This window comes from Cydia pomonella, chromosome 26 (assembly GCF_033807575.1).
Source record: "Cydia pomonella isolate Wapato2018A chromosome 26, ilCydPomo1, whole genome shotgun sequence".
Classification (NCBI taxonomy): domain Eukaryota; kingdom Metazoa; phylum Arthropoda; class Insecta; order Lepidoptera; family Tortricidae; genus Cydia; species Cydia pomonella.
This window is the reverse complement of record NC_084728.1, coordinates 5760221-5784776: the sequence shown is the minus strand read 5'-3', so window position 1 is coordinate 5784776 and position 24556 is coordinate 5760221. Positions and strand designations below refer to the sequence as shown.

Below are 24556 nucleotides of genomic sequence, written 5' to 3'. Positions count from 1 at the left end.
TTAAAAGTAATATTAAGTTTTGTTATTGTTTCAGCTGGACGTCCCTCTGTCTTACGGCGTGACCCGAGTCCAACAGCCCGCGTGCCTCAACTCGCTGCACGTGTACTGGGACCCCACCAAGGACGTCGGAGTCTACATCAAGGTCACCTTACCACAATTCGGTTTTTAAAGTTTTGCTTTACGGCGTCATACGTTTCAAAATTAAAAATTAAAAATTTTATTCTGCAAGTAGGTCTCAAGGGCTCTTTTACAAGTCAATACAACATTTATAGTAACATCATATATTGACATGAAAAATACATAACAACATTTATAAATACAACAGGGTAAACATTACATTATAATAATCTTAAAATAAATATTTACTACAACACAATAGAGATGATAGTCTCTATGGTTAAAAACACATTAAATCTCGAGATGTAAAAGGTAGTTTGATTTGCGATGTTGGAAGCCAAGCTGTAGACATGGATCAATGTTGATCGGGACATTCATTTTCGGGTGCGCTCGGCTCGCCTACTGCGTCGAGTAGTTATTGAGGCACAGAGTATGTAGAGAGGGTGAAAGAAAATTTGTCACGCGTTAGGGAGGAACAATGATTACTCCTACTCTATCTCCTTTTTTATATTATTCCTTTGTCAAATAAAACATAATTCGACGGGAACATACCCAGCACAGGTCTTTACACAGCTATTTCTCTCTACAGGTGAACTGCATCTCCACGGAGTTCACAGCGAAAAAGCATGGCGGCGAGAAGGGCGTGCCGTTCCGCATCCAGGTGGAGACCTACCTCGCCAGCGACGACCACGCGCGCCTGCACGCCGCCGCGTGCCAGATCAAGGTATCATCGTAAACTGTCACTATAGGGATGATGAGATGACACCTGTTGAATTTTATAACAAAATCTAGTAAAATAGATAGCAAATGAGCAATTTATCGCAATAATGTGGTTATTAAAATAATATATGGAAATTATAAAAAATATAGGACCTGAAAGTTTTAAAATTAAAGAATTTTTTTATTTCAAAAAAGGAATAAAGTAAGGGTACCATTCGATTCCTTATATTTTATCCAAAAAAATGTTGTATAGCAAATATATGCATAAACGCAATATTTCACCGACAAAATCGCAATTTTAATGTTTTTCATACTTCAAGATACTTGGTGACCGTGACGTCACGTTTGCTTATCGTTTTGTTGGGAGCGTTTCGTGAGTGAAGTACGACTGTCGGACTTTGACTATCATTTCTGACTTTTGTATTGCTTTAATGCAATGGGTCCCATATAGACATTTGATTCTAAAAACGAACCTGAACGATTGATTGTAATCTAGCCTATTGTAACATTCAACGGAGCAGGTGGAGACCTACCTGAAATAATTTTAGGCATATTCCTATGTAATGCTGACCCACCTGGTGCTAACATTTGTTTATCCTTCTCACGAACTCACTAGATAGCACTTCTATATTTAAGCCTTTATAAGGCATAAGGGGGTCAGGAATTATGCAAAATTGAACCCTATCAATTAATAAAGTTCAAAATCAGGTAGGAAATATATTTCCTCTACTTTACAAAGGCTTAATAAACTAATGACTAGAATCAGGCGTTACTTTGCTGAAATCCATACTAATTAAAACAAAAAATATTACTTTGCTAATCCGCAAAAAAATAACGTGCCAGTCAATCAGTGCTAACCCGTAATACTTACTTAAGTATTTTTACATGCAATTAATGTTCAGTTCAGTTGCCGGGCATCAGACCGTCAACATCTCCAGCATCTCCTGAGGATGCCTCGTAGAGGCGAAACACGTGTCGAGTTTTGTACTTTCGGTGCGGGTTGTTATATTTATTTGCGTATGTATTTTTGCGGTGGGAGGGTGGGAACATTAATTGCATGTAAAAATACACAAGTAAGTATAACGGGTTAGTACTGATTGTAAGGATTGCAAATATTCGAAACTTTCAGGAATTCGAATATACGACTTTTTCTCACGAGATATTCGAATTAAATTCGAATATTTTAAAGAAATAAGAAAATGACCGGGAATGGGTTTTTTTATCGTTTTATTCAAAAACTATTTTCAAATATTGCAAAAACTAATGATATTTTGCAGAAATCCACTTAATTGACTAGTTTTATCATCCTACTGCGATGTCCACATTTATAAAAACGAGTCAAAATGCAAAAATTTGACGTATTTCACGTATTCAATATTTGCAGATTAAACTTTTAGTATAAATGCATCGTTGCGCGAATGAATACTATTACGATTAAAACTACATATAAGCAAGCAATACTGATTGACTAGCAGGTTGCATTTTCGCGGATTAGCAAAGTAATATTTTTGTTTTGATTCCCAAAAAGAAATGCTTTTTTCGTTCTAAGTTAAGACGGTCACGAGAACTATAGTAAAAAACTAAATTGGTTTAAATAATTGAAATGTATGGTTTCGTGTACAGGTGTTCAAACTGAAGGGAGCTGACCGCAAACACAAACAAGACCGCGAGAAGGTGATGCGGCGCCCGCGCTCCGACCTCGACAAGTACCAGCCCGGCTGCGAGGCCACTGTGCTCACCACGGTAATAAACATGAAGGTTGTCTGGAAGAGATCGTTTTTTAGCGATAAGACCGCCTGTTGTTGCTTAGTTTTTTTATGTTAATTGCTGTATTTAATCATGTTTTCGTTGTGCACAATAAAGATTATTATTATTATTATTACTAGATTGTTAACAGAGGGTGGAAAGTGAACCATAGTTAGTTAGTTAGTTAGTGCTTCTGGGCATTTTCCGCAAATCGACAACCATTGTGCCTATTTTGCGTGAAACGAGGTAGCGCTACTCTAACCACCCCAGCTCCTCCACGAAGCCTAGCAAAGTTTTCAGGTTGCTAAATGCCTCTCCTAGTGTGCACGGAGTCCCTAGGTATTTGTTCCTGTATACTTCTACCTGTTTGCAGTCTAGGAGAATATGTTTTGTTGTTTCTTCTTCTTCCATGCACGCTCTGCACATGGGGCTGTCTGTTTTTCCCATATTGTGTAGGTGTTTGTTAAGTGTGTTATGTCCCGTAATTAATCCTACTATTTTACGTAGTTGATGTCTAGGTGTTTTCAGTAGTATTTTGGTGAGTTTGAGGTTCAGTTCCGGTAGAAAATCCTTGGTCTGCCTGCATGTGTCCATTTCCTTCCAGTATTTATTGTGCAGTTGTCTGTGATGTAGGTCTAGCTGGTTGTGTATATAGGATATTGGTAGGGGTATGATGGGCTCGGGTCCATATGCCGGCGTTTCTGAGCCTCTCCTGGCCAGTTCGTCCGCTGCATCGTTTCCTCTTGATCCACTATGCCCCTTTATCCATTGAATTGTTACTTTGTTGCCTTCTTTGCTCACTTCCGTGAGGCTTCGATGACATTCGAGTATGAGTTCTGAATTAAGTTTGTCGCTGCATAGCGCTTGTAGTACTGATTTACTGTCTGATAGTATTAGTATATTTTCGTGTTTCACTTGTCGTCTTGTTATAGCATTGCAAGCTTCTATTATTCCCACACATTCAGCTTGGAATACCGTGTTATGTTCTCCCAGGGGTTTTGAGATGTGTATATTCAGGTCCTCCGAGAAGACACCACATCCGGTCCCTTCAAATGTTTTTGAGCCATCTGTGAATATTCTTAGGTTGGTTTGGTCTAGTCCTTCTTTAGGATCTTCTGTTAATGATATGGCGTATTCTTTCCAGAAGATCATAGTTTTTGGTGTTTTGTCGATGGGCGCCTCCAGCATGGGTAGTTTTGAGATCATATTTTCATAGATCTTCTTGTGCGATGAGCTGAAGGATGTCCATAGGTTTAGCTTTTTCAACCGAAGAGCCGTGGCAGCCGCTTCTTTTTGTATGTATATGTGTAATGGTAGGAGTCCTAGCATTATTTCTAGCGCCGCAGTCGGAGTAGTTCGCATACAGCCCGTCGCAGCCACACATGCTAGTCTTTGTGTTTTGTTTAGTTTGTCTATTACCGTGGTTAACTGGGTGCGGGGCCACCATACGACCGCGCCGTAGCTGATCATTGGCATTATTACCATTTTGTATAGCCACAGTATGATGTGAGGAGCAAGTCCCCATCTCTTGCCCACCATCCTCCGGCATTGCCAAAAGGCTACTGTTGCTTTGTTTAGTTTATTGTCCAGGTGTTTGTTCCAGTTCAGTCTATCATCCAGGATTATGCCTAGGTATTTTACATCCTTTGAAAGTGTCAATCTTGTGCCAAAAAGGGTTGGCAGTTCGTATGTACCCAGTTTTCGTTTGTGTGTGAAGAGAATTGTGTCGGTCTTTTTTGGGTTTACCGATAGGTCATTCTCCTTGCACCATTTCTCTACTATTTTCAGTGCTGTCTGTGTGAGATCGCACAGTGTGTTTATTACTAGGCCGCTGATTAGTATTACTAAGTCATCTGCGTACCCTATAGTCATAAAGTGTTTGTTGTTTAATTTTGTTATCAATTCGTCAAAGTGAACCATATCACCCAAGACATTTTATCCAATAATTCGAGGGTGAGATGGTTACTTTTACCCGAGTTAAACACTCTACTTTTCATTTCGACTATGAGGAAAGTCAAACACAAACAAGTAAAGTAGGTTATGAGTTATGACTGCAGGAATTGACGCCATTTACATTTTGATAGAAATAATCTAAAACCATAGACAATCCGATCTTAAATTCGGATGTGTCTAAAACGGCTTCATTTATTTATTTATTTAAACTTTATTGCACAATAAAAATAAGTACAAATGGCGGACTTAATGCCTTAAGGCATTCTCTACCAGTCAACCATAGGGCAAAACAGAAATTCTCCAATGTCTTAATGTATACGCGCCTTAAAAAAGTGGACCTGAATGAATGAATGAATGTAATGATAATATTTTAAATTTCTTCGTGATTTAAATTTATTTATTAACAAATATTTATGTTTATTTCATACATTGAAATATTTAATACAAGTAATTTTTTTTTAAATAATGCAATTTGCAATCGACATTTAGTTGCGATAATAAGTACTTGGTATGAAAATGCGGAAGCTACCCAACTAGCAAAATAACCTTATAACCAAAGGCTTATATGGCGAAAACTCTTATAAACGTCATTTAAAGGCATCGTTTATGTCAACATACCGTATAAAAGCTTTTTACAAGAGGATTAAGCTAATACGGCTTCAGACTTTATAATAAGGTCAGGTAAACGTTTACAAACCTAAATTATATGACTACAATAAAACCTTTACTTATAAGGTTACAACCTTTATAATTGGGTTCGGTAATCGTCAATAACACCAAATTATATGGCCACTATAAGACTAAAAATATTAATTACCTTATAATGGCTAATTATACGGGCTTTTAGCCAAATACTATTAAAAGACACATAAAGGCTATCACGGAGGCTTTTTATCTTATAAAATAAATACACAGGATCGTTATAAAGCATTCTATCTTATAGAGGTCAGAAAGTAAACGTCTTTACAGCAATGGAATACATGTCATTTATATGACTTTCAAAAGAGTTCAAGTCTTGGTTAGTCAGGTATATAGTAATTATAAGCGTGTAGTCCTTATTATTGTCATAAAACTTTTGTTTATATGACAAAGACAGCCATTACACGAATTAAGTTTGCTTACATAAAATTATAAAAGATGAATTTGGAAGAATGGAAAAAGTTCAAAAAAAGTGGTAGTTACAAGAGGAAAGTGAAAAGGATGTACGACCAAATGAATAATGATATTAGTAAAACTACGACTTCTACTTATGTCAACAACACTTCTTTTGTCAAGGACAATACATCCGAAAGTGCAATTGGTTCCGTACAAAATATTAACTTAGAGAGTTCGGTTGACGGCTTTCAAAGTTCGGAACATTTTAGTGAAAATTCGGAATATGACAGCCAATTTGCAGTATGAACGAAAAATAAATCTTCTCTTCTTAGAAATCGGTCCAGATCAATGAAAATAACCATAGTAGTTCGTTCGGCAGATCTAGGATAAAAGAGTTTTATTTAGTCATTACTGAACCCTAATATGTATCATATTCATATTCATATTCCTTTATTGATAAAATTGCAAATTTTACAAGTCAAAAGGTAATACAATATATAATTAGGTCTATGTCAATTAAGAGTACAATTAAGATAATAAATAATAATAATCAAATTCAATTACAGTAAAATAAAAACAGTATAAAAATAATCAAAACAATTCAAATATCCAATAAATTAAATAAAATTATTATTATAATATTCTGACATGTCAAAATTATCAAATTAAATAATATAAAATATAACAATATAAAATATTAATAATCAACACAATTCATACATCCAATAAATTAAATTAAAATTCAAATCATTATATTCTGACATGTCATAAAAGGCATTTGTAGTCAGCCATTTTTTTAATCGATTGTAAAATATCAGGTCATTTTCAATATTCTTTATGTTGCCGGGTAGTTTATTATAGATACCTGGCCCCGCAACATATACCGTTTTGTTGGATTTCGCAAGTCGACAACATGTCGAGTCCAATATATTTTTTATATTTTATCAAGATGGAGAACGCTTAGCTCGCAACATAACCACTTTAAACGTTTTTCCCTTGTAAACACCTTATAGAGGTTTTGTTAATTTCTTGAAGACTTATTGAGGCAATAACAAAGGAATGAAAAATGATTCAAACTTTTTTTCACCACAAAACATTGTCAATTAATGGGGGCGTTGAAAATGAATTGAAAACCATACCCCATTTCCTCACTAAAACGAGGTGCCACTTAGTTTCAAATATTAAAGAGACAGAATCAAAGTTAGAATTATAGAAATAGACTTACCCTTTTCAAAATGGTTGATGAATCAAAAAATATGTCATTTATTAGAAACACTTGCGCAATTATTCTTGTTGTAGGATTGCTGCGACGTTTTTAAGTTTTAAGTCATTTAAAGCGATTCTTTCATAGCGGTTATAAAAACATGCTTCTTACGAATGGAGTTCATATAACAATTATAAGTTAATTCTACTTAAGCAAGGTTTATAAAATTCAACTATAAGGACTTTGAACATATAAAGGAATTAAAATTGGCAGTTATATGGGAATCATACTTATTGCTAGCCTTTACATGTCTAGTATAAGAAAAAATAGCAAATAATAAAGCTACAATATGGTAATCATAAGGTTTACTTACTTATAAAATGGGCCCAATTCCACTCTTATAAACGTTTATGTGACTTGTATTAGGATAACTTTTTTTTCCTTATAAACCTTTATATGACATATTTTTGCTAGTTGGGTAATATGTATGAGAGCTTTTAACTGAATAATATGGCATGTATGGCTGTTAGCCATTGCTCGAAGTACCAATAAAAAAAAATACTTTCCACCCTAGGGTGGGAAATGCAATTTTCCATCCGGCTATCTGACTATGACAGGTGAACTTTCCGATTAGGAGAGATGAAAAGTTTATTTTTCAAGTAGGCATATTACAATGCGCTTATGAACGTCAAATAAAGCTACACCGGCTCTAACCCTACACCTCTGACCCGAGAAGATTTAAGTCCCGCTACATAATAAACAAACCTTCAAGAAAAGAGCGTACTCCCATCTTAAAGGCCGGCAACGCACTTACAACCCCTTTGGTGTTGCAGGTGTCCATGGGCGGCGGTAATCGCTTACCATCAGGTGATCCGTCTGCTCTTTTGCCTCCTCTACCATAAAAAAAATAATAATAGTTGGAGGGTATCCCAATATGGACCGGCAAGAAACTCGGCGGGACTCATCTTTTCAAAACATTACATCTTATAACTAACATGCATTGAATAAAAAAATACAATTTGAATTAATATGTAATTAAAAAAATATATCATAAAATAACATACAGTACGTACTTTATAGAAATGTGATGCACTAGATTGTTAATGCAATCTATTTATTACTCCCTAACATTAAAATTTATCGGGCCCTTTTTCTCGTGTCTGCCTCCACATGCCCCTCTCTGTACTGGAAGTGCCCTAACTGCTTTAAGGCCGCGGTGAAGCGAGGCGAGGGGTAGAGGGATAGTCAAGAGAAACACAGACGCACTTTGGAATGGTCCGTTTACTACTCCCCGTATAAAATGTCACGTTTATGTCACAGCTACATACTACATCTATAACTATATCCATACTACACCACAGCGAGCGGGACATGAACCGTTAGGTGGAGCGCGATGTATGCAGGGCCGGATTTAGGGGAGGACAACCGGGGCTACAGCCCCTGGGCCACCACAATAGAGACTTCGGAAAATTTTCCATTTTATTTGGAAAATAATTCGGGGCCAGGGGGCCTCCACTCCTTTATTGCCCGAGGCCTCCAGACCTCTAAATCCGGTATTGTATGTATGAATAGCACCGATTTGCCGCTCGCCGCGCCGCCGGTCGCGTGCGTACATTCCGCGGTACAACGGCTCGATTTTTGACATTTGCTAGTGATGTGACACAAAAATTTGTCACCGGTTTTTTCCCAACATATTTTTTAAACACGCTGTTTTTTGTTAGAAAAAAATCTGTTAAAAGCCATCGAAACCTTTCAAATTAATAAGGTCGTATGAAAATTATTTCAACATCACGGGCGATTTATAACACGGTGTTCCTTCTTGACAGCTGTCAAACGACGCGCTGATGCCGCCCCCGTCTCTGGTCACCTCTTCACCCCCGTATTCGCCCGAGTTATGGTAAGTTTTTTCTACATTACAGATTGCTGTTTTATGGATAATTTATTTATTGAACCTTAGGGTAAGCGGAGTAAACGCTTTATGAAATGTCAAAATGAGTAACTGTACGCGTTAAGTTCGGCAACGCGCATGTAACTCCTCTGGAGTCGCAGGCGTACATAGGCTACGGAGACTGCTTACCATCAGGCGGGCCGTATGCTTGATTGCCACCGATGTAGTATAAAAAAAAGCAATTTCCATGCGTTCATAAATTCTCGTTTACCGTCCTTAATATACAATGAATTATTACTTATTTATGATCCATTTAGCCGATTTCACCCGATTTTAAAAATAAGTTATGAGCTTCGACTTTAAAACTGAATTTTGTTTTTTCCTAATAAAGGTTTAGTTTCTGTAAATCCTAACATGAGTAAGTGTCTAGGTTCTATTAGTCATGAGGCAATATTACGCCAAACGTTGCGAGTATATACATATATAGCTAAGCAGTAAGCAATATTTCATAACTGGTAGGTATCCTCTTGACTACTACGGAGACATCGTGATTTTTATAATATTTATTTAAACGCTTACAGTCAAGGAGGAGATAAATAGTACTACAACTAGTATAGTCAGCATCAGATGAGCGAGTGACGGGCAAAGTGGCCAAATATATCGAAACACATCATTATTTCCATGGTAACAAGTTGTGTTGGCAATATATTCCGCTGTCACTATCTATTTGACGCTGACTGTACTACATATCGGACTATTTTACGGAGTTTTCTACCGTCTACATATGCCAAAGTTATGAAGGTTCGAGAGATTATTTATTTTTCTACAGGTACGGATGCCTGGCGAATGCTTGCCTACAGTATTTGACTTTACTTTTTTCATTTATGCGTCGCGTCGCCCGGGACACCATTTAGGAAAGTACAGGGTTATCCAAGACCTGCACCACTGTCTCGGACTCACTTGCTGAACCCACAGGAACGACAAGTCGATACGTGTGGCGCCAGTTCGTGCAGGTGTCTGCGACTTTCCTTACTACTCCTGACGGAGACCCCACTCCGGGCTAATGGAATTGCTACTAATGATTATTGTTAGATTAATGTTTATCTAAAGTCTGCCTATCTAAAGCTGTTACAACTGTTTGTAAGAAATCGCACTCGCACTATACTTAAATATAGCTATATATTAAGTAAGCAACAACTTACTTAGCAATGGTGGAGGGTAGAATAAGTTTTTTGCCAACAGTTAAGTAACTTCTCTTTTTATAATTAAATTTAAAAAAAAATAACGAGAAAAGTATAATAAAAGGGACGGAGACAGGGATAGGGTAGAAGTAGGATACTGTTGCGTTGGCAAATGGAGAGGATCGCAACAGCAGCTCGGGATGCCGGGTTCGTGTACCCAGGTACCCTTCAGCATTCACCAGCCAAGCGTTTGCACAAAGTACCCCTGACAGGCGTTTCATCTATGCAAGTCACAACATAAAAAAAAAAAAAATTTACTTTCACAATAATCATCTTAAAGTTAGTGATTGGAACCTCCTTTTAAGCTACAACAATACAAACTTACGACTCATTTGTCATTCCCAATCGCGCATGTCAGTGTCACAATGTCAGATTTGCCATATTATGAGCATTATTGTCCTCATTAATAACAATGTGTCCCGTGTCAGCGACGCCCTAAAATTAGACCAATACATTGTGACAATTGTCCGTGTCACGCGGACGGCGCGGCGTTTACACTCCCGTCACGTTACTTATGATTGATTCCTTAGAAGAATAAAACCTAAAAGTATATGAAGTCGTTTTAGTATGTCATTCTGACAGTTTTTCTGGCTAGACAGAACGGTTGGTTGCGAAAGGAGCACTGAAATCTAAATACTAATTTGATTACACCGTCTAGACTATTTAGATTGTCCTTCATGAATCTTCTTCTTTCTCGCGGTGTCCCGGCGTTTTTGCCACGGCTCATGGGAGCCTGGGGTCGGCTTGGCGACTAATCCCTTGAATTGGCGTAGGCTCTAGTTTTCACAAAAGCGACTGCCATCTGACCTTTCAACCCAGAGGGTAAACTAGGCCTTATTGGAATTAGTCCGGTTTCCTCACTATGTTTTCTTCACCGAAAAGCGACTATGATATTTCGTACATAAGTCCCGCAAAACTCATTGGTATGAGCCGGGGTTTGAATCCACGACCTCCGGATCGAAAGTGACACGCTCTTACCACTAGGGCACCAGCGCTTCTCCCTGTTGTCCCTCATGAATCATGAACCAAAAATCAGCAACACGCGTTACGGTTAACTGGGAGATATCCCATACAGGGATAAGTTCGCCTTTGTTGTATTTAAATGATTCTGTAACTGTGATTCTCGTGTTTTTATTTCTATGTACAATAAAGTATATATACATACGTAGATGGAATACTCTTTATGGGACTGCACACCTCAAAGTAAACAAAGTGTAACAAAAATAGTAGAGATCCGAGATTAGAAAAAAGTAGAAGAAAGAACTTCTTTGATATATTTTTATTTACAAGACATGTTTCGTAAATCAATTAGAGATTGTCGTTTGTCTGTTTGGCGTCGTCACACACGAATACCTATTTACTACATTTGTACTTTATTAAGAGATTCCATGCATGCCACTCACTTGCCATCATTAAACCGGGACTTCTACAAATAGGACAAAAATCGTGCAGCACGCGATGCACAATTGCAATCATCATGAGATATCAAACCCATGATACATAAACAGTGTCTTATATTCCCGGTTCACTGTAATATGAGTCTTGTCTTCATACTTATAACGTTTATATTCCTTTGAGCTATATTCAGTTCGTGTTTCTTGGAATTTTATTATTTCGAACTTATACATATATATTGTGCAATGGGTATTTTCTTAGAATGCCTATGTATGTATGTCGAACGAAGTTAGGATTATTGCACTGCCTAAGCTGTTCAGTTAATAATGTGTTAGAGAACAAACAAGGTGAGTGATTAAAAGTATTAAGAGCCCTGTAACGATTTTAGAGCAAAAATTTAAAATTATGGATTTAATGGTTGACATTTTTTTTTTCTTCTTAGGAATACTTACATCTAAAGTAATAAATTGGGTTCGGAATAAAAACAGTAAGCCAATTACAAGTTTCTAGAGGTAGAAATTGTACACCTTTTGTTACGTAATATCTAAATTAACTTGCCTTTTAATAATGAGGTCGCAAGACTCGCAAGCGTCCGCCCCCGGTAATATGTGACGAGAAGGGACAGTGTATAAAAATTCTTAAAAAAATTATGATAATAAATTATATAAAACGATGTATAAGAACAGTTTCAGCAAATGTTGTAGATTGTTTAAGTTCAAAATTACGTTGAAATTAAGTCGATATTCAGAGAAATTGTCACTTGTTTTGAAGTAGTTTCTGGAGAAAATTGATTTCGTCTAACTTTCATTTACATTACTTCAAATTTATAATAACAAAATGTAGTTTATTAAAGTTAAAGTACAGGATATGTGAAGTACAAAATTACCATTTTTAGCAGTTTAAACTTTACGAAATTTACAAATAAGATTGACAAAAACGTCAGAAAAAAAATCATTACTAATTAAGTGAGTCTGTTTAATATAAACCTGAATTACTTGTTTTATCCCTTTTTCTATACATAAAGTATTTGTATACATAAGTCAAAATGACAGATAAAGACACACAATTCATACCTAAGGGTGATATTCCAATTGTCCAATTTCTTTGCCCATGTGCATTGCATCTCACTCTCTCATTAAGCAAAATGTGAGACACAATATACATTGGACCAAGATATTGGACAGATGGAATATCAACCTAATACAGGCTTGTAATGCATTTATGAATAACGCCATAATTGTGGTGGCATATACTAAACAGGATTTAGATGCTATAATCGTTGTTTATAGTTTCCATAAAACTAAGGGTACTATCATGTGTTGGGTGTTTTTGCGCTTATTAAATAGTGATGTGACATAAAACCGGTAAACATCAAACATTTATCCAGCAAATAGGCCACAAGAGCACTTTTACATGTCAAAGTTTTATAAGCAATAAAGCTTAGTTCATATAGAAATGGCTCATAATTAGCAATGTTTAAAAAAAATATTCCATGGCGGGAAAAAAATTGATAGTTACAGTTAATTCACCAACCTTCAAAGTATTCATGGTGAAAATATAATTCTTCTAGCTTCATGCATTTTAAAGTTTTCGACCATGAAAACTGAGAACAGGAGATTGATCGTGCACCAATACTTCGAAAATTCTTATCGATCCCGGACAAAGTCGCTTAAGATGCTAAAAGCTAGTATTTGTAGGGTCATAAAACGTTACAAGGAGACTCTATCAGCCGACCGGAAAATACAAACTAATCGGTCTCGGACAAATAACAAGAAAAAAGTCCCAAGGTCGCTCAAACAAAATTCAGGGCGGTCTAATTACGATGTATCCCAAAAAATCAAAGAAACTTCTAGAAAGATAACGATGATCCACCTCAGAGGTGGCTATAAGAGCTATCGAGCAATGAAACAGCCAAATCGGACTGTTAAACAGATCCGACAAGCTAAAACACTAGCTCGACTATTGTACGACCCAGTATTGACAAAATTCGAAGGTTTCTTGTTGTTAGACGACAAGACGTATGTAAAACTCGATTTTAATCAACTACTCGGTTCGAAGTTTTATATGGCCAATAATAATAGAGGTAATGTACCCGAAAAATATAAGTTCGTGAAACTTGACAAGTTCTCAAAAAAACATACGAGTATGATATGACAAGGAATTTATAATTGCGGCTGTAAGACGAAAAGTTTTATAACATAGTCAACAATGAAGTAGTGATGGGTAGGACATCAATTTAAAATGAGTTTGTATGAGTACCTCATTCTCTAAAATGAGGTGTTACAATGTCTTACTTCAAATGAGGAGAGGTACTAGCAGTTTTGCAGCATCGACTATTCCATCAACTCCAACGGCAGCAAACCATATTTAATGTAAATACATATTTAGGCATTGCTAAACTTCCTTTTAAATATTTAATTGGAGTGCAATTCTGGAGGTTTAAAACAGAACTTTAACAACAGAAGACATACATTTAAGAATCAAACTAAGGAGTTAAAGTACATACATCCTATTGCAACTTAATTTGATGCTTTTATGAAACTTGTTCTAATTTAGCAGTTCATTATTTTTATTGTTAGATTGTTCAGTATCAATTTTTGCTACTTGATATCATTTTAAGTTAACATTCATATATTGAAATAAATACTAACCATAAACTACCAAACAAACAATTAACAAACTAAGGAGAACAAATCCAATATTTTTTATACCATTATTATATAGAAATTACTAACTTACCACCTCATAATTTATCAGTAATAATATCATTGTAATATGATAACAAACGAAAGCCTCAATAACGTTCGCGCGGTAATGCCACCGGCGTGTAATATACACTTGATTTTTGTATGCAAAAGACACAACGAAAGACCCACAGGTATATTTTATCGCGAAAGCAATGTTAATATATTGTTATTTTGGCATAATTATAAGAATGGTCACTGATCACTATTTATAAAACACAACTAAAGATACGAACAACTTTTTCGAGTTTCTCGTATTATAAATATGTCAAAATCATAAATGATCGAAATAGTTTACGAAGCACGTTAACAAAAAGTATTACAAATTCAAATCGTTAAAATGTACATGTTTATTTCACCTATACAAATTATATTTACTTTTTTTATTAATAAACTAATGTAAATTATCATATTTTGTGTACGCCACTATATTATATTTCAATAATTTAAATAATATTTTGGTCTCTTAAACGATAACTGTTTTTAAGCAAGCTTCGTAAATGCCCAGTGAGACTTGGTTGGCATTTCAATCGCTTATCAAGTAACCATTTCACTGTCCAGTCTAATTGATTCAGATTATACATGACACCAGCAATATGAGTCTTGAGGTCAGGTTATACTGGTATGCGCGTTAGTACAATAATAGCTAACAAATATGGAGGCCTACCGCGAACCACGAAGTTTTGCTTTGCTGTCGCACTTACGTATGAAATTACAAGTGCGACAGAGAAAAAAAACTTTCTTCGGTAGGTTCTTTGATGACTTAGATTTTTCGCTTTTGACAAGTAACTTAGCAATGCTAGGATCAAAATGGCGTAATATGTATGTAAGCTTGCGGACGCTTACGCTTGTTTTCTTTCGTGTTTCATTTTTAACGTATTTTCGATGAGGTGTTATTGAAGCACGGCGCGTGTCTGTCTCACTCCCTCTTTCGGTAAATCCAATTCATTGTTTCATTTTGAAAGGATTTTTGAGAGGATGTCACAGTGAGGCGAGTGAATGGTACAAACACAACGCATTTCTCGGTGGACTTTTTGTCCTTGCAATAAGGTTTGTAGTTGGGCAGTTGATAGTATGAGCGATGAATACGATGACGTCAATGACTCATTTCTTCATTTGAATGTCGGCGAGCACCGAGCGCCTCGCGACTCTTGCGAGTTGTGAGGAACGCGAGTGAGTTTGAAAGGCTGAGAGTTTTTTTTTAAATTTGAAGTGTTTGAGTGGTAAGAGCTGTGTGTGATGCGCGCGAGTAAATGAGTAAAATTAATTGAGGAGTGATGTATGACATTTATGCGGTGTGAAGTTCTGCGACAATTTAACAAAGTGAGTGGTACAAATGAGGTGCCTCACGAGTGAGCAACTCAACACTACAATGAAGTCGGACCTTTATATTAAAGAGTGTCGACAAAAGTGTTGTGCAGAAAATGACGGGGGTCCATTATGAAAATAGTTCGTAATTATTTACATAACAGAGATTTTTTTAAATTTATACATATTTGAAGGCTAAATAAATTACTATTTAAAATTCACCATTCATAACTTTCTTATTTTATTTACTTAAAAATAATAACAATCTTCTAGTGCGTACCAATTCTATATGAACTATGCTTTAAAAATAACCAAAAATTATAAAATACAATTACAAATATGGAATCAATGAAATATTATTTATTTTTCAAAATCATCTTATACAAATTCTAAGACTAGATGCTTATTCTGGTTTTATCGCACAATTAACAGTTAATATCGGTTTTAAAACGTCACTTTACACACGTAGTGTCATTTCAATGTCTTACGGGCTAAGCTCGGTAGTTTTTTTATCCCCAGTCACCATGCCTGTCACGTTCTGACAAGTACGTAAGTGCGAAAGTGATAGGCATAGTGACAGGTGATAAACATGCAACCATGCTGCTGCCGCTGGAGTTATTAACAATTTAGAATTTTAATTTCTTATCGTCTATAGGTCGAAATCGATAAATACTACAATACTAATACTAATACCGTATTTATACTTTAGCGTTCTGTAGACTTTTTACTGTTTAGTGTCTTTCCACTGTTTTGGTTGTAAATATAGTTCATCCATATTACACAATGAACCTACACGTAAAATTGTCCATGAAAGGAAACCGCATGTCCATAAAAGTCCACATAATATAGACATCAATGACAGCCCGCATCAATTTTCCGCAATCGATCGAGAGCAGCGGTCACGTCACATGCGTGTCCGTTACCAAATAAAGCACTTAAAGCAGTTTCAGCTGCGTACGCGCCGGTTACGTGCGCCCGCGTCGTTGCTCTTGATCATCGAGCGAGTCGACCAATCATTCAAACCAGTAAAATATATTTTCAGTGAATAGATTGCTTTGCATTTGCACTAGTGCAATCGTAAATCTACTAGAGTCGGACCAAGCTAACACTGTTTGGCAAAGTGTGGCACTGTCATCATTAATGTCAAAATTCTATGAAAATATGACTTTCTCCTGTTCAAGTTGGTGCAAAGTAGAACGTTTAAATTACTTAGTTCAATCTAATGACCTATACCTACATGACAATTATCACATCATAATGATCACTCTTTCCTATTTCTTAATGAGACTGGCGAAATTATATTATATTATATTATAATATGTATTGGGATGTTTGTTTCTAAATTGTGAATCAACTCTTCGAACCCAATCGAAGAGGTATTCTGTTTCTAATTACGCTTGGCCGTTATCCAAAATTTTGTTGCAGATGTTACAATGTAACAATTCGGTTACATGATTGCACTTCTAGTCCTAATAATAAACACCTGTTTTCAAACTTGGTGGGAGTAGGTACTGTTGTTATAAACATTTCTCATGAAATGATTCAAATGATATACAAGTATTTTAGATCTACCTTTTCTAAAACATTACCAACAACGATAATATTAGTGAAATTCGTGCTTGTCTTTTTATCAATAAAATTATTGCTAAATTGCTAATATATATCCGACCGAAAAAAAGAAAACCTAAAATTTTAAGGTTGTTTAAAAAAAGTCAACGTTTAAATTTACTTTCAGAGATAAATACATGGGCCATATAGAACGACTTACAATGAGGCCAACATCGAAATCGCGAAAAAAATGGATAACCTAAATGAAAGTTTTCCCATATAATTAAACATCGACATCTCAGCGGATCGAAATTGTAGCCTATTATTTTTTGCGATTTCGGGGCTGCCCTGTAATATTAAGTATGGCGAATCGTAGAAAAAAACATAATACTTAACCCTGAATAATACCGATTATATCGATAACGCAATACATCACTACTTGCCATAGATAAAAATAGAACAGAATAATAATCCGGCCGGTGCGTGCACTCGAGTTTTCTACTAATTTGACCAGCGCTGCGTTGCTCAACCGGCCATTGTGTATTGTGTCCCGTTCCACGGTCTCAATTGAATGCTATTTTTGCCGTCCCTATAAATGAGCAAATTAGTTACGTTATGTTCGCAGCTAGAATTATGAGGTTCGAGGACACCATTCTTTCGTATCATTATCAATAGGTAGATAAACATCTATTATACTATTACATCTATTAAATTATCTATTATATATTTTGCGTCGGAATTTTTTGTTATTATTTTTAAGTGGTAGTTATTCTGACCTTGAGAACTTGAGAAGTATTTGAGACCAGTAATATCGGCCAATCCCATTTGCTTACCAAATAAACACAGCGGGAATGCAATATTACATATACAAGTGCGAAAACACTAGGGAGTGTTTCAAATCGACACGAGTTGCGAATTACCCTTTCGCACGTGTATTGTACAACGTTTTACAGTACACATTATGGCCCTTTAACTTTTCGACATACACACGTATAGTGCTAGTTACCGCACTATGGCGGTAAAGTAGCACCATATATACTGTAAATATCTTTTTCCACTTAGTTTCATGAAGATTACGTGTCAGTAGGCTTAGCACGAGAGCGCCGCCGCCGCGATAGTATCTCGTTCACGATACACAAGTCAAACAATAACGCATTTTCCTTTAATTTCGAAATATGACGACCGGTTTGGCCTAGTGGGTAGTGACCCTGCCTACGAAGCTGATGGTCCCGGGTTCAAATCCTGGTAAGGACATTTATTCGTGTGATGAGCATGGATATTTGTTCCTGAGTCATGGATGTTTTCTATGTATTTAAGTATTTATAAATATTTATATATTATATATATCGTTGTCTAAGTACCCTCAACACAAGCCTTAATGAGCTTACTGTGGGACTTAGTCAATTTGTGTAATAATGTCCTATAATATTTATATTTATTTATTTATTTATTTTATTTATTTTTATGTAATAGCAACGCTCTTTACTGTTATTTAGACAAAACCTATAAAATTGTTGACCAGTTTTTAGGGTTCCGTAGCCAAATGGCAAAAATTCCATAGCCAAATGGCAAAAAACGGAACCCTTATGGATTCGTCATGTCCGTCTGTCTGTCCGTTTATGTCATAGCCACCTTTTTCTGAAACTATAAGAACTATACTGTTGAAATTTGGTAAGTAGATGTATTCTGTGAACCGCATTAAGATTTTTACACAAACATAGAAAAAAAAAACAATAAATGTTGAGGGTTAAGGACTAAAATTTTTTTTTTCATCAAACCCATACGTGTGGGGTATATATGGATAGGTCTTCAAAAAAGATATTGAGGTTTCTAATTTTTTTTTTCTCTAAACTGAACAGTTTGCGCGAGAGACACTTCCAAATTGGTAAAATGTGACAATAAAAAAAATGATAAAATTATTAATAGAACATTTTAAAAGTAAATCATTCAAATTTTGGCTATGATAGTTGCCAATTTAACATTATGTAAGGCAATTAATAAAAGGGTATAATTATGTAACTTTTTCCTAATTTTGTATTTTTTTTATCTTTTTGACAATATTGTAGGAGTTTTTGATATTAAGCGTCTATTTTTAATCTTTTGGGGCTACCTAATGTACGTTTTAGGTTTCAAATATACAACAAAGACAGAAACATGAGATATTAAATAAAAACAATGTTTTTTCCATACTTATGGCATGAGGTGTATAGCAGCTTCTGTATGAAAGCAACAAGAAGCTTCAGCCTACAAGCAATATCCTTTAGTAAAGGAAGCCAGCGTTCCACTCACAATAACACCAATTTGGCATCATATATCAAATCACAACACTGAATAGTCAAAATCATTGCCAGAGACAAATATAGAACGTGGAATATTTCGGATAATGGGCCGGATACCGGTACGGACCGGTTTTGTTGATAGGATGATTTGTTGTAATGCACTGGGCCATCCTTTTTAGGCAATTGAGGATCTGCGCATGTGATGCATGGGTTATGTCATCGTAACATGTGAAATGGACGTTGAAAATGTTTACCAATTTTGTAAGGTTATGAATGAATGAATGAATTATCATTATGCAAAGCAGGGTTTTCCGGAATCGATTACTATCGAGACAATCATCAACAGCGTTTGTAAACACCAGTTTTTCTTAGGATTATGTTTTCAACCGTATTTGTTATTTCTATAGATTTCTTATCTTTTGGTTTTGGGTAAATAAGTATTTAGGCTTTTTATGTAAAGTTACTGGTTAGTCTTAGTTTCTAGCATTGCATGCATTAATTAGCCATTAGCATTTGTCTACGCCAAGATAGTGTATGCAAGTCAGGAATCTTTATATTTTTCAAAAGACGTTTCCTTCTTTCCTTACCTCTTTACGCCACCCTGTTGATCATAGGTGATATGCTTCCGGATTTTTTATATCGATTGAGGAACTAACAAAAAACCGTCGTGGCATAAATCTCGATAACTCTCCTTAGCTACCGCATCTAAGCCTAGTGTTTCAGAAGCCTTACTGCGGACGAAATTCCTTCATTTGCCTCTCAATGCCTCGATTACGCCAAAGAAAATAGAGAGACAGATAACATATTTCGATTTTTCGATGTTAGGCCCTCGGTATCTGACATTTTCTTTTACGCTTCTTAGTATCCCTAATGTTATCCCAGTATTCTCAGTGGCAATATTTGACCAAATGTCATCAAATAATTTACAAGAATATTTTGCACCGAAATAAACGTACTAACACCCATAACCCAGGTGTCGTTCCGTTGAACGGTTAGATATTCGCTCAGCTGAGCGCTGACCCATTTAGACGGGATTGCAAAGCAAAGCAAAGGCCATTGACTGCGCCTCCGCCACCGGTCGCACCGTTGGTTACTTGGTTAGAGCTGTGATAATAGAACAGATATTCTGCGAAATATCAACTTCTTATTTTATTCATTCGGTCTAGATCTTATTGCATTATAATGTTGTTTTTATTTCAAAGCTAGAGCAAATAGGTGAAGTTATGACGTACCCAATATATATTTTAATAACATTTAAAGATTCAAAATTCTACATTAAATACTAAATAGTAACACTAAAGGCATTAGCGAATCACAAGAGATTTTTTACTAATTTTCTTATGTTTGATCCCCTGAAATATGTTTTATTTAGCTAAGTTTCAGCCATAGCCATCTAATTTTGGTGTGAATACTGTACCTATATTAAATGCAGTAAAAACTCGTATTTAATCAATAACTACTGACAGTACCTACTGACGGTACCCACTACAAAAGACCGAATAACCAATCCAATTTTCCTTATTATTCCGTTAACACCCAATTCATACTTTTAAATGAGGAATAGTCAAGGATATAGTTCTCTGAATTTTGAAGAACTATTGACTAGTCCTTCCGCCTTTACAAAGGAGACATATTACGCTTAAAAACAATAGTTAGGTCAGTGAAAGAACTCTGTTAAGTTAACCTTATAGTCTAAAGACGAGTCTATTAACCCTAGGACTACGTGACCGGTGCAACCAATGTGACTCAGTCACCAAAGCACACTGCTGCAGTCGAACGTGGGCGGTGGAAACTAGCTGAAACCACTACGGCCGGCAAACGAGCACCCTCTGTGATTACCGCTGTTACTTGCCAGGTTACGTTGCTATACATATAAAAGATGTATGTTTTTCTAAACTCCTATTGAGATATGTTATAGGTAATTTAGTTATTGAACAAGTGAGATTTAGCCCATCGGCACAGGTCCCAACATTCCCAACTGAACACTTAAATTTATTGGTCATAATTTGATTAGCAAATCTGCATACTTACTAGACAGTAGACATATTTTATAGGATCGAGATCTATCTGGTTTATTGTTGTAAATGGAGTTGTAGATTTTAATGTCTCTTTGAGCTCATCCCGAATTAAGACATCAACTCTACCGTCAGTTTATGCAAAAGTAACGCAAACTATTACTTCACTATGTGTTTCCCAACACAACCAATTTGGGCTTATGAGTCACAAAAAGAGTGTCGATTTCTCATGTTAATTAAAACTCTCGACGTTATTTTATTAAATTTTACTGGTTTGGGTGAAATAGCACATTTCCTTATGTTATATAGAAATATTAGTAGATATTGTATTCATGCCAGTTGTAGGATCCGGTCATTTGTGATCTAGTTCTTGTATAAAAATGGCAATAAAAAATGTGCCGGCTCATTGACTTCTTCGTTAACAACTGTTTATTTCTACTCATTAGACCTTCGTTATCACCAAATCACACAATTAAAGTATACTTTATCGAGAAACGTATAAATTCAAAAATTGCAAACGTTTGTACCTATTAGGAGACTTCTATCTAAAATACTTTAATAGGTGTACTGCTACACTTTATTCACCATGTAAACCGGTCTTCAGATCTGACGGTATTCCTGTCATCTGAAGTCTAGATGAATAATAATGGCACATTATCTTTTAGGTGTATGTTTATCTCGTACTCATGTGATTCCTATTCTATGGTAATCATGGCATTATTACAACGGAAAATACATCACGGGCTCGAATTAGTGTCTGAGGTCTGGCACTGTCGGTTAGGTCTGCGAGTGCGCTTGACTTTCATTCTGGTAGAAGTGCAGTGCTGGGTTATATTTTATATTACAAAATCCATATATACTTACAGCGTCATCTGAACCTTAGTGTATCAATTTAAATTGTTGCTAGGCAACAAGCGTTAAAGTCTATTACTATAGTCCGTATTTTGCATTAGACAGAAGGTAAGCGATTTTGATGTGATTTTTTTAAATTCGAAAACACTGAAAAATAAGTCACGGCAAATATGTAACAATTATAAATCAGTACGATCATTTACATTATGTAGCTAATTACTGATTTTTAAAAAGCATTTTTGTTGTTTACCTTTTTTGTAATGCTAAAAAAACTAACTATAAAACCGGATCGCACGAGTTTCCAACGAATTGATACTCAATTGGCCGAAACTGCATATAGCGATAATTATATCCGGTTCGTTGCCGATTCTACTTACGCTTTAATAGGTGGTACCAAGCTCTTTGCTCTTAAAATATCTATACGAGTCATACCTATTAGTTAATTAATTCTTAACAGAGTACAATTTTAACGATGCTTCATAAACTAGTACGTTTAAAAGTTAAAATCCCAACAACGTAAAAGTCGTGGTAGATCAGTCAGATAGAGCGAATCGATAAAAACACCGTCTAGCCTAGCCGGCATGGCGCGTCACTAAAATGACGTTGCCCCACCGATGCACCGACGCGAGCCGGCCGCGGCCTCCGTAAACTGATTCTAACCGGTTTTAATCCAATCGAGAAACGCTCCTCACTTGCGGCCAATCAGCGGCCACTCCGCCAGTCGTATTCGCTCCGCCATTGCTCGCGTATCTTCTTGTTTCTGTTTTCAATTTATTATTCCGCTCGATATTTTCGCATAGCATTTCAAAACCGGTGAAAACTCGTAGCGTTTTCAAATTGACATCGCATATCGTAGTGGCTTATTGTGCCACGAAGCGTCGTGATAATCGTGCGTCGCGGAAAATGTTGGACAAGTGAAAAGACTTGGCCGAGTGACATTTTGTGTTCGTGCTCTTCAAATCCCCTAAACAAATGGTTGTTGAGGTGTATTCTGGATCAGCTATGGTGGTTGTCGGCGGGCGTTCGTACCGCGTCGGATCTGGTGCTTTCATCTTCTTCAACCTGACGAGGCAGGACTACAGCTGACGAGAAAGATGCTCGTGCTCGAGCAAAGACTGAGTGCGCGGCATCTGGGGCGCGGAGTGGTGCTGCACGCGCGCCTGGTGCACGGTATCGAGGCGCGGGGGTGGCGCATGAAGTTCGCGCTGCTGCGCGCCGAGGTGGAGATCGAGGCGGACGCCGCCACGTACCGGGAGCTGGCCCGCCGGCTCAAGGCGGCCAACGTGCATGTGCGACCCGCGCGCCGCTCACTACAGTAAATATCCTTGCTTTCCATATATTCATGACAGAATAGTACCACTTTGCACTTGTAGCTTAAGCCTGGTTAGTCCTGGATTAACGAAGTATTAAACCAAAACTTAGCCCAGTAATCTCAATGTTTTTGTTGTACACTACAACTATTTATACAATCATCACTTAAAGCATCCCCTAACCATATCATAGAGTCTGATAATACGGTTTTATCAAATAAGAATCTTATTAGACTAATATGTATCAAGTTTAGTTTTTTTTTCTAAGTTTTGGAGGTGTTAGCAATATCTGTAGAGCTACCATCCGTTCGTGTTTCTGCAGATTTGTCCTAATTTAGAGGGCATCCAGGCGGGGCTACAAATATACTCCAGGTTTAATGAATCAAAACTAATGAGTGTGAGTCGAGATTGGGACTACTGGCGAAAATACAGGATTCTGACAAATTAAGAAGTCCAACTTTATTAAGAGCATTAAAAAAATTTTTGCACTGTTAACATGTCCGGGTCCTGAGCCCCTATACCTGGGACTTTACGCTTCTTGTCCTAGTTGCCAGATTAAAAAGATGGCAGCTTTAAATGTCTGAAATGCTGCTGAGCTTTATTTAGCAAACTGGTTATAGAATGAAGGTATTGCAATATACTGGTTTGGTGCTGCCTTACTTATTGCTATTGTCAATTGGCAACAGCTATGCTAAGCTAAACCTCTAAAGGAGGCTTTATTATATGTAGATTCTATAAATCTTTAATGGTATAATTATGACAACCAAATTTTCAGCCATTTCTGTTTTTAACAGACAGTGTCGGACGGCACTCCTCCTTTCGGTCATTCTTGGCTCTGTCTGGCTCAGCATTGCTCCGAGCAATTATTAGGGTTGGCACACCTTGACATCCTTAAGCATGCATGACCACAGATAAGATAACCTCTTGAATTTTGACAACCCTAAATAGCCGAAAGGGATAGTGCCAGACTTTAGAAAGGAACAGCATGATTTGTCCCTGAATCTCTGTCAAACTTGGGTTTTGTAGGAAGTGTCATTTCTGTATGGTAGTATATTATTATTCTGTGACAGTGTATAAAAGCATACACTGAATATGTCTAACAATTTTTTATTCCTATGAAACATTTTGTTAAATATCATAG

General features: G+C 36.4%; 1 protein-coding gene across 3 annotated transcripts in view; it reads left to right on the top strand.

Moving 5' to 3' along the window:
• The window catches only part of LOC133532198 (transcription factor CP2-like protein 1), a 68598-nt gene that overhangs the window by 33786 nt on the left and 10256 nt on the right, over window positions 1-24556 (top strand). For all 3 annotated transcript variants that reach the window (XM_061870748.1, XM_061870747.1, XM_061870749.1), the window contains 4 exons: window positions 35-142; window positions 707-841; window positions 2461-2580; window positions 8662-8732. In XM_061870748.1, the coding sequence (XP_061726732.1) occupies window positions 35-142; window positions 707-841; window positions 2461-2580; window positions 8662-8732 (434 nt within the window). The remainder of the gene's footprint in view (window positions 1-34; window positions 143-706; window positions 842-2460; window positions 2581-8661; window positions 8733-24556) is intronic.